Source organism: Fringilla coelebs, assembly GCF_963513975.1.
Source record: "Fringilla coelebs genome assembly, chromosome: 9".
NCBI classification, from domain to species: Eukaryota; Metazoa; Chordata; class Aves; order Passeriformes; family Fringillidae; genus Fringilla; species Fringilla coelebs.
Window position 1 is genome coordinate 14646174 of NC_140067.1, and position 12223 is coordinate 14658396.

General features: G+C 36.8%; 1 protein-coding gene across 1 annotated transcript in view; it reads right to left on the bottom strand.

The window, feature by feature from the left end:
* Positions 1–1598: 1598 nt before the first annotated feature.
* Positions 1599–12223, bottom strand: part of COL24A1 (collagen type XXIV alpha 1 chain) — a gene marked incomplete at its 3' end in the record, with an annotated part of 117400 nt that continues 106775 nt past the window's right edge. Inside the window, exons 52-60 of the mRNA XM_084211809.1 lie at positions 11989–12042; positions 10388–10423; positions 5578–5613; positions 5454–5480; positions 5221–5286; positions 4301–4469; positions 3539–3648; positions 2245–2460; positions 1599–1745 (exon numbers count right to left, since the gene is read on the bottom strand). Coding sequence (XP_084067935.1) covers positions 1599–1745; positions 2245–2460; positions 3539–3648; positions 4301–4469; positions 5221–5286; positions 5454–5480; positions 5578–5613; positions 10388–10423; positions 11989–12042 — 861 coding nt within the window. The remainder of the gene's footprint in view (positions 1746–2244; positions 2461–3538; positions 3649–4300; positions 4470–5220; positions 5287–5453; positions 5481–5577; positions 5614–10387; positions 10424–11988; positions 12043–12223) is intronic.

Sequence of the window (12223 nt, forward strand, 5' to 3'; positions counted from 1 at the left end):
GACATTTTCTTATCCTTCTTTAATCTTGCTTTGTTTCTGGTTTTATCAGATTTTTCTCAAAGTGGTCAAAAATGATGCTTTGCCACAAAATGTAAGATGGGATGTGCACATACATTACTTTGTAAAAGCAAACATTGTCCCTCTGGCAGCATTCGATGGCAGAGAGCATATGCTTTTCCCCTTGGGAAGAGAAACACTGCCACCTAAGGAAAGTGCCCTTCTAGAGGATTTTCATCATTTCTAAGAATGATCTATACAAAATGAAATAGAATAGTAAAAGACAAAGAGATAGCTTGGAAGCTTATTTTATTATACTTTGGTGGTGTGGTTTACTGCAGATGAAGACAGACAGGTTGTTTGAACACTCCCGGGCTCCCTCAAATACAGTTCGGTATCACCTTGCTGTGTACTGCTGAGCACACTTTGAATTGATAATAGATAGAGGCATATCAATATAAAGAGTGCTTTTCCTAATGGTAAAACTGTTCTTTTTTACTAACAAAAAAATTCACTGAACATTTTAGGCTTAATTTTAAAAACCCAAAATGAGCTAATAAATTTTGCAAAAAAATGGAATTTCTAAGAGGATGAAATGCTGATTATAATTTAACAGTAGCCATTCAGAAGACACACTATAGTAGATCTTTTCAGAAGTTACAAAATATATACAGAATATATCATCTTAAGATGGCTTTGGCATTAGCAATGTTAACTGAAATACAGAATTTAAAAGTCAAAACTACTTTAGGTAGTTCTTCTTACAACAATTTTCACAATGGCTGTAACGGAAACTGTTCTGACTATATGCATCATATACAATATGCTGTCTTATACACCATTTCCAAAATAGTACACAAAAATATTTTAAACAAGAAATCCACATAAATAATGTTTTCAATTACGTGAAGTATGTGACCAACGGTTTAAAATAAGTACCTTCACAACAGAAACATATCCTGATGTAACCAGCACATACAGTCTGAAAGATAAAAAGGACTCAAATAATCTCTGCTAAGGCCACAAGCACCCTGTGTTATGAAGAGCACCAAGGCAACATGGACAGGAAACACAAAGAGGTAGTGTGCCATCTGTTCAGATGTGTGTGTCCACGAAGGACTGGAATAAAGAACGGTTAAGAAAAGAAGACTTATTGTACTGTGGCATGATACACTTTTCATATAAAAGCTATTGCACATTTAGGAGCATTAGCAGGTATTGCTCCTCAGTATCATACGTCTCCAGCTTTCCTCAGGATGGTTTTTGTGCAGTGCTGTTAAAAAGGTTGCTAAGAACACTTGATGTCCTGAAAAACTCCATGTTCAGATATTCCATTCCAGAGAATTATGCAAGAAAGCACCAAGAAATTTATTCTTAAATACTTTAAGAAAATTGCTTTAATATTTTCTTTCTTTCTTTTATTTTTTCAATGTCATTTCTCCTTAGGAGGAAGTCTCTTTCTTCCTGAGGTTCTTTAACCAACAACACTTGAAATGATTCTTCAGTTTCCTAGTAATTTTGCCTGCAATGGATCACTACTTTTGTATTCAATCTGTGCAGCAACTCCATGTTGATGCAACAAGAAACCTAGGACAGAAATCTTAAAGGAAGCAAACGGAGCCACTTTCTATGAAGTGCTGCTGGCCTGGTTTGAGGTGAGGAAGTGCATTAACTTGAACAACTGGAAGCTGATTCGTGTCCTGAGTGTGAAAAAAGAACTGTGTCTTATGCCAGCTGCCATCTTCAATCTGAAACACACAGGAGAAGCATATCAGAGTCGTATAAAAGATGAGCCTCAAAACACAAATGAAAATTGTGCTTACAGAGTGAAAGGGAAGTAGTTGGCAGAAACATTTATTCTCTCAGCAGTTCCTAAAGAAACTGTGTAATTTAACAAATGCCATTTCTGAAGCCTGAATTTTCATTTTGAGGGTAACTGTTTGTAAATTTTCCTGGAGGACCTCGCTATTTCTGTGCTGATGTCTCTGCAGTGTCTTTGTACAGTCTCAAAACACACGAGACACAATGCAAACAGCAAGTATAGACACCCTGTGTCACTGCAATTGCTTTTACCCTTGAAGAAATTATGAATTCAGTACCTAAAGGCTGGCATATGCAGAGCTATGAAAAGAAGCAAGCTTTAAGGGATATGAATCTAAATGATTGTCATTTATTTGCAGAATGTTAGCAATGTCTAAACAGTACCTCTGTCCTCCCTTTGATAATGTGATGCTAAAAGGTATTTACCATGCATTCATCCAGAAGCACTTTAGGTTCCAGGAGAGTATTTGCTTTAAATATTTGACCATTCCATCCTTTAAAGGTAACTGATGTCTTCTGGCCCCCTGCTGTAGTTAATGCCCACATGGGTGTGTTTAGACAATGGACTGTGATGCTGTGGGTTGCTTCTGAGCTCAGTAAATGAAGGAAGTTCATCTGCACTTTTCCAACACCGAACTCCAGCTGAATTCCAAGAGAAAAGCATTGTTAGACTTACAGCTGGACTGTGCTGAATGGCTCAGCAACACAAAGTGCCATGGATGGGAGCATGTATACATGTTTATATACATCAGGGTCAATGCCAAAGAGCACAGTCTGCATTCCTCAGGGAGATGTTAGGTCCTATTACAGTCATTACTATAAACAGAAGCTTTCCTAGGACATTTTCAAAGCTTAAATATAAACATTTGCTGACACTTACAACACTGCTGAAGAACAGCTGGTCAGAAAACAGTATTTTTAAATAAGGAAACTGAAACAAATGCTTTTGTGATTCAAACAAAGATATTATCAGCAGCAGTGTTTTAACTGCAGCCACATCACTCTGCTGTTTAGTCTTCTTGGACCACAGGTTCTGGCAATACTGATAGTCCATTACAAATTCATAATTTCATAAGTGTATTTTGATTTTAGACAGAAAATATAGTAACTCATTATACAAGAAGAATTTCTCCAAGACTATTCCATATTCAGGGATCTTCCATATGCAGGAATGAATATGTGAACTTCACAGTATTTCTGAAGCTCTTCAGTGACTACAGTGTTTAACAGAACTTCACACTTAATTTATATTCCCAAGAGTTCAAGAGCTAGATGTAAAGGGGAGCATGAACTAATGATGTACAGAAAACTAGTCCCTCCCTAATGGCCTTTAAAAGTTCCTAAGTGTTGGAAAGCAGTAATAATTTTCATTCTTTCTATTGTAACAACCTCAGCATCTCTATGCTTAGGTGTCCTGAGTGATAAGATACTAATGTAGCTTGGAAGTATTTCAGACTTATTTTTATGCCTTGTAAAAGAAAGTATAAAGCAAAACAAAATAATTCTATCAGCAGAGATAGATTCTCACACAGTGAGAATTACTAACATATGTAGTCTCCAGAAAATCTGTAACTTCTGTACCAGAATAGATAAGGTCCTTCCACAAAGATGCACATTAATGCCCCCCAGAAATCTAACTCTTTTTAATGAGTTGTGTAAAGAAACATGCATTTGTTTAGAGTTCAAGCACAGACACAGTGTCTCTAGAAGCAATGCATACCTTTGTCACAGACAGTGGTGTTAAACATGTCTGACCACCTGCAGTGAAGTTGCAGAAAACTTCAATGGCATCAGAAGGACATCCAATATTTGGGTCAATCCAGTATTTTCCTATTAGTATATAATTCCAGACAGAAAATAAAACCAAAATATAATTACTACGAATTTGCTAAAACATTCATACTTGGCAAATATTACATATATTATCACTATACCTTCACAGGGAAATGAAAAGAATATGAAAATGTTTTCACTATTAAAATTATATTAATAACAGATACTGAGAAAAATTACCATAATAAACCACTTCTGACTACAATGACACTGACAGCTTTAAATAGGAGGGGTTTTTTATTTGAAATATTGATTCAGGAACTTCTGAGATACAATGACTGTCAGTGGTCATGTATGTGGTACCCAATTTTCTAATTAGGAATCTAGAATCCTGCAAGATGAACTATAAATATTTGGAAAACTTCAAATCACAAAATTGCATTCAGTTTCAAATTTTCTGGATACATCTGTTTACTGATAGATATTATCTGTCTAATATTTATATATTAGATAGTTACACACTTCTACCTTAAAAATTCAGAAATTTTATCTTAAAGATGAAATAAATCTATTTGTGACAGGCACACCGCAAGAGAATACAATAAAAAAGAATAAAAACATTAAATCGATCAGATCAGAATTTTAATGTAGAAAGCAACATTTGGAAGCAGCACCTTTCAAAGGTACTTGAGTGCAAGTGGGCACTTACCATCTGCCACTTTAGGCTCACAATGGAGCAAATCCCTGCAGATGCGTGCTGGGTTATCCCGTGTGCCAAGAGGGTTCTTGATGCTGTGCAGTAAATTGCTAAGGTAGTGGAGCGTTTTGAATATCTCTGTACTCTGATCTAGTAAAGTTACTTCAGTATTCTGGTATTTCTGCCAAGGGCCATTAGCAAATGTGTTACCACAAAGAAGTGTCACAACAACAGTATATGCAATAAGAGTCAAATGGCCATTGAATAGCCAGCCAGAATCCAAGTGTTTATATGAATGCAATCAGCCACGTAAAACAACGTAAGGTTACATATCCCAATAAACAAATTAGGACATTTGATTAAAATTGACAGAGCAGTGACGTTAAGGAAGGTTTAGGTCATGCAAATTTGTCATTATGATCTATTGACATGAAAATATGAATACAAGGAGAAAAAGGAAAAATTGGTGCATTTTTAAAGTAAATTTAGAGGTTTCAGATTTGAAATAGTGACATTTACTCTCAGGCTAAACTTAAAAAATATATGCACATTTATTTGACTTCACCCACATAAGGGATTTTCATGCAACCAATGCAGCCCGACACCTATATGTTGATTTTTATTTTTTTTTAATCAAACCCTAAGTGCTGCTATTGTTATCTGTGTCCGAACAGATACAGTCCCCTATGTGTGATAGTCAGTAAATTCTCACTACTACCAATCATCACAAAAGGTAGAAGTCTTACTGCTTGTCTTAATTTCATTTCAACTCTATCCTGTAAATCCTAGCACATTTCATTACATCCTATAATTACTTGCTATCCATTATTAATTTAAACTAAGTCTTTGAAAAGAAACCCTGTTATGCCCTTAAAAAATAAAATTATAATTGCATTCCCTGTATGATAATGTAAATACATTTAAATATATACCTCCATCTGCAAGGCAGCATTTGACTCAAACAAAGCTTGAACAGCAGCATTGAGATCCACATGTTTCTAAAAAACAGGTATTTCAGAATATAAAAAGATTAACAAGAATATACAAAAGCACAGGTGGTAAATTCTTTGAACAGTGGAACAGGGAGTACATTTGAAGAGGATCCTGTTATTTTCCCTTTCAATAAAGCACTGGTTAGGTAGCTTAGGGCTGTTACAGAATTTACCCTTGGTCCTGGTGGTCCAGGTGGTCCCTGGAAAATGGGAAAAACCAGATATTAGGGGTGCTTCACATCTTTATATAGTGCAATCAAAACGGAAAAATACAAGCACAGTTTTTTATGCACTTACAGGTGGCCCAGGCTGGCCCTGCTGTCCCTGAGGCCCCTAGAAGAAATGGAGATACAATGCAATGGTTATACATTGAAATCTCTGGGTTTTCATTTATGTATTTATTAAATCACAAACATGTCCTAGTGTGTATAAGGAAGAAGGTGTGATATCAGCTGTGATAAATTGTGGATTATTAGTTACTATTGTTAAAGCACCTTGCTCCATTTACATATGAATATTGATGCTGGAGTTCCTGTGTTGTCTGGTTCCTTGTTTCTCCAATTACTTCTGATATGAAGGGAACATTAAAGGTAATAGAAAGTATTAATATATGATGTGCTATACATTGTGCCCGTGTTATATGTCTGCTGAGAAGATAACTAGAAGGGGTAAATAAGCACAAGAACATTGAAAATAATGTTATCAGTAACTGCAAAAAACTAATTGATCCACTTTAATCCATGAGCATGTGCCAGGCTTTTATCAGTTTAATTTTTCAGCAGTGTCAATTCTCAGCCAGAATATGTTATATTCATTGTTTTACAGTGATATGGCAGACTTCCTCTTTATTCAAGAAGTTATGCCCTCATTTAGTGTGTAGGATGATTGCAGAGGAGAGGAGGAACTGCTTTTCCCTAGCTTACAGTGCCTACAGTGCAGGTAAATCTGAGTTTTAGGCTACCTTAGGATTGAACTTTTCCAATACAATAAACCCATCTGAATCATTCTTTCAGCTATTTATTCAACTATTCACATTGAGCTGGAATGGTTGAGGTCATTTATTAATATGCAGTGACACTTGTGTCTCTGTTAGATTCTTATCTTCAAGTTCTACATAATCAACACTTCTAGGAGCTATTGTAACAAATAATGGCACAATGATCACAGGGAAAAGAATAGGTGGCAGTGCCTTAAGAAGAGAAAAAGAGAAGGAATGAAAGGCATGGGCTAGATCTGCACCTTAAATTACTAAAACCCTTTCAACAGAGCTAAGTCAATTTAAGCAGAACATTCTTTTGTCAGTGCTGTTTGTACCAATTACTTGAGCACAATAAGCTGTTCCAACAAAGCCCTCATACGTCAGTATGGTCACGCCGGTACAAAATCTCTGCCAAAAGTGAAATAATCTGATGTGACGTGGTCACGCTGACAAATGTTGTGAAACTGATCTAGTCAAATAGGAATTAAGCTGTAAATCACTTGATAAAGTAATAACAAGTGTTTCTGCTGTGAGATTTTACAGCAAGCAAGGTCTGTGTGAGTGTCACTTCATGCTACAACTGCCAAAAGCAGGGGCAGCTGGAAATGGTTAAAGACCAGATTCAATCTAATATTAATTCATGTATATTTAAAAAAAAGGATCTCAAACCAGATAGGAGCAATGTACCTAAGTCACTGAGGCTGCAACTTTATCAGTACTTAGGTCCTGAGGCAGAGCATGTGGCAGTGCCAGGGAATGCATCTGCTGGGGGTTACAGTGACAGCTGCACAAGTGGAGCGTGTCTGCACATCACCTGCCCTGCCTGTGCCCCGGGGCTCAGCTGCTGGAGGATGAAGGATGGGAAAATTGGGGGCCACCATATCAATCCAAGCACCAGCTCTGTGCAAGGCTATGTTGATGGACTGCAAATGGCTTTGAGGGAAGATCCATGTCTTGGATGTGTTCTTTGGAGAATAGAGGAAATTCAAAACTGAAGCAATTTCTGGATGTTTAGGTAGATGATTTTCTGATACTTAACCAAGAAGACCTTAATAAGATAAGGTCTGTGGATTCTAAATATTGTGAGCTTTTCAGCTGATACATCCTGACCCTATTTATTTATGTTTCATCCCCTTACACCCATAGAAGGGACTGGAAGCCATCTTTTAAGTAGATATTTAATGATTAACTTCTTTATAAAAGATGTTATTCATTAATGTTGGCAAAAAAATAGAAGAACAAGTAATTTTAGCATATCTAGTACTAATAGTATGGATATCCCTGTGGTTCTGTGTGTATTGACTAGCTGTCATTACTTTTCTGAGTTTGATTATTGCTCAGCTGGAAATTTTCTTTGAGATCCTATTACTACTAAATATGCATTAAATATTGTTGCTATTCATTATTAGAAAACCGATCCTAGTTTACACAGATTACATTCACTATTTTGGCATAGTTCCTCAGCTGTTGTAAATCAATTGGGTTTCACAGGGCTGTACTGTTGTATGCCAGCTGGGAAGGCTGACTCCACATTTAATTAATCAGGTCAGGTGTTCAGGTGCTGTTAGACTGCTCCAGGACACCTTCACTCTCATGTGAATATATTACTGGCCTGTCTGATCATGCTTGCACAAGTATGTTTAGGATAAAATGAAAGAGAAAGTGTGAAAAAGGATCTTGGGAAACAAATTTGACATTGTAAGGGTATATTTGTTTGTCTTGGTTCAGGACTTGATTATGCAAATACCAAATCAAGGAAAGGTACAAAGTCTTCAACAGTTTGTCCCAACCACTGCTCTCGGATGAATAGATGTCCTTGTTCTGAATGCTGAGATTTAGACATTCCAGTATATTTTTCAGATCACTGAATGCTTCAGTTAATGTTCTATGTTCTTGGCATATGTCACCTTTTAAAGACTCAAGAAGTCTTGGGACAAGAGCAGTTCAAGTTTATAGTGGTTTCTGAGATAGAACTGAATGTTTTAAAAATAAAAACCTGCGCTGTTGCAATGAGTTTGAGGTATTTTGCAAAAGAGGAATGTCATTTGTCTTGATCCACTACTGTCTCCTTGCCAGTAAAACCCATGGGAAAAAAAAAGAGGTAAACAGTGAATGCTATTTGTGAACTACTTTGTGGAATATCACATTTCTTAAATGCATTAAAACTTCAGAGAGCTACAGCAATTATCTTTACAAATCTTTAAAATGTAATATACTGCACAGAGTAGGGATTTTACCAATGTTCTTTCTCTCTGCTGCAGAGCAGAAAAATGAGGCTAAATTACACTTTTCATGAACTAAGTTAATTGCTAAATATTTTACTGGAATGTACAGGATTACTTTTACAAATCTGCTTAACTTAACCTTTGGTCGCATTAGAATTTAAGTGAGAAAAGTGTAATTCCAGTCCATGAAAACAAAAGCAGAGACTAAACCAGTTAGTTTCAGTGTGTTCTTAATTCTTTACTCACTCCATTTTATTGAACAGAAGTTCAAAGGCCAAAATTCCAATCTTTTACTAATGCTGAGAGGCCCTGATTTTACATACAATAGTACATATATTTAACTATGAAAGCATGAACAATCCCAAGGACATTCATATTTTCCAAGAATGTTTAAATTCTTGAGGAGTATATTTTTTAAGAAAGAATGTGTGCTTCACCACTGGCCTCAATAAGAAGACATGATTTTGCATTCCATGTCTTTCTGGGGATAAAAGGATATTTCTTGTAGTAGTGAACTCTGTAACCCTGACAGACTGAAAAATATGACAAAATATACTACAAAAAGGTTAAAATCTATGTGATTCTAGGAAGAATGCCAATATAAATTTTAAAGGTATAAATTAAAGCTCAGAATAGACAGCTGGATGAAAAAAATTTGGTCTCCTTTTTATGTAATAGTAGTTGGAAATAAATCCCTTTCTTGGGGGAAAGTAATGTCACTGTATATGACTTAGAATTAAACATTCTTCTTCTGAAGACAGCCTTACTAGATTAACTCATCATTGTGAATTCAAGAACTTATTTAGGAAATAACTTCTTAAACACCAGCACCAATAATGGAAACAGATGTTTCTTGTTCACCATTCTGGATGGTTTTTTAATGTGTCAGCATTTTCAGCTCTATGCTGTCATAACAATTCTTATGAACAAACAGTAGATAAAGACTGCTAAGATGGATAACAGCAAATTGAGAAAATAGCTTTCCTCTTATTCTGAGATAGCAATTGCCTCAAGAGCATTAGAATCAAAGAGGAGTGTTCTCCAAGACATAGAAAAGAAGCTTCATTCCAAGCTTTAGCTCTTTAAAATGTTTTGAATATTTCAGATCCATTTTTCAAAATTTTATAAGGCAGTTTGATTGAATTTTTGGAGGTGGCCGCTAAAAGGAAAATACAATAAGTGAAACAAATCATTTTTAGTGAGATGGGGTGAAAGGCAGGGTGAGAGAAACAGGAACAAGATCACATCTGCTAGTTACTGGAAAATGAACTAATGATAGAAGGTAACACCATAGTTATCAACTTTGTGTTCATAAACTTGCTCTAAATATGGTAACTTAATGACTTTTCACATAGCCATAATTAGTTGGAGACTTTACTGGCTCTAACACAAATTTAATATTAAATCCAACATTCATGAATGTACAAGGTCTCTTGCTGAAAAAGAGACAGCAAATTCATAACCCATCAGTGCTGCCTGCAGTTCCTACAGCTGGAATGCATTGCATGGACCTGCAGGTCTGGGCTTCTCCTGAGCTTCTCCCTTTCTGGACAAGGAGATCCAGATCTATGAACACGTGTGTTCTGTGAGCCACCAGATCTTTGACAGCAAATGTGACTCAAGATTTTCCTTTTAGATCTGAACATGGACAGATATGAAGTATGCTCCAAACTGCTGTGTGACCAGGGCCCAGCAGCTCACACCCACTGGGCATATCTGCTTTAGTCAACTTGAGCAAGTGGTCACACTTCTAACCCAGGCTACCAGCTTTCCTGGGCAGTGCTCTCCAGGAGCACAACACGACTGCCTGGCATGCAGGGCATGCATGAATACATTCAGCCCAACACAGGAATAGATTTTACACAGCTGAAAGAATGAAAGCACAAAAGTTGTTTCATCTTACCATTTCACCCCTCGTGCCCTTTTCACCTCTTGGTCCCTGTAAGAAAGAGCAGCTGTTAATCTGATATGCTTTCTAGCTTCCTAGGACTGAAATAAGCAGATTAATATCCCTGAGAATTTTACTGCTCACATGAAAAGTCCAGTCTCATCTGTGGAAGTATTTACAGCTCTGGGGGTTTAATTTTCCTGTACTGCTAGAAAATAAAATTAGTTGAAAACATCTTGTGATTCCTATATGTGGAAAGCTGTGTTCTTCAGCTTGTATGTTACTCTCAGTACTTTTAACTATTGTCTGTTGATCAGCTGTATTCTCCACAATTTCATCCACATTCAGCACATCAGAGCTTCACCATCTTTAGAGAACAAAACTCAGTACTCTGTCACTGAAGAAATCCATTCTTCACAGATATGTTTTTACTATGTTATTAGTTCTACTCTCATAACCAGATTAGATACTATTTTTCTGTCTCCATTTTTGGCTGGTTTTGCACTTAAATTATGTTCCCAAGGATGGCAACAATCTTAAAGTTCTTCTCTGGAAAAATTTTGTGTCTTAATGGCTGCATTTCATAACAAGTAGAAGTAATCTTCAGCTAAAATGCTTTCTTGATGATAATGGCAAACATTTATATTCGATATGAAGTCTGTTAAAAGCCTTCATACAAGTGCACACAACTGTGAAGTTTTTCTCCTCAGTGCAATTGAAAAGAATAGAGCAAGACAAAGTACTGATTTTTCCAACAAGTGGAAAGAATTATAGAAGGGATGAATGTCTCTTTTTTCTAATTCACTTGTAAGTATTTGCATTTCTTACTTTGATTGTATATTTACTATTATTATGATTATTTTGATTTTTAGACATTCTCATTTACTCCAAGTCTACTTGATCAGGTACAGGAACCTTCTGGTACAAAGAGTTTCTAAAATCTGCTTTACATGGTTGGGTGGTCTGGAGACATGAGCCACGGGGTTCTCTTACAAAACAAATCTGGCCTGGGTACCATGAATGTGACAAGAGATGGAAACAGGGATGAGGGCAGAGCTGCCCCGGTGCAGGGAGCCTGGGGTGCATTGGAAGCTGTCAGAGAGGCCCCAGGGATGTTTGAGCTGTAACAGGGACCTCATCAGCACCAGGAACAGCCTTACCAGGGCTCACAGGCACTCCCAGGGTGTCTAGAGGGGCACTCTGGACAGTTCAGCCCACAAGAAATGAAAAAGAAACTATATTGCAACTGAGTGTGGATATTCTGTAGATATATCTCAGACCAAAGGCTGAGAAAGGATATCCAGGTGATAATTACTGTGTGCTGTGTTACACCTTGGCTCGCCACTGCCCCTGCACACCTGCTCTCTGCGTGCTGGGCTTGGGCAGGGGGCCATTGCAATTACTTTTCTGTCACTGGTTTTGGTCTTTTTTTTTTTTCTTGTTTATACTATGAATGCTGGAGTCACATACATTAACTTACCAGCATGGCATAACAAGGAAGGTCCTGTTAGTTGCTATTTGCAAACAGAAAAATAAGAAGGTTGCTAGTTGAAAAACGAGATTAAACCAAAGGGTAATGAAATAAACAAATAGTACAAAAGTGAAGGGAAACTTACAGGCCTGCCACTTGGGCCTGCTATGCCTTCTTGACCAACAGGGCCAATATATCCCTGTAAACAAGCAAAGAATTTATTAGTTCACCATGTTTCCAAAATGAAGAACATTCTCATGACATGTCCTGATTTAAAGTTGCTCAGCACACAGACCTGTCAAATATCCAGAAGATCATGGTGGTACTCTCTAAATATTCAGTGCACATTACAACAAAATCAGTAAGGTCAATATTTTAGT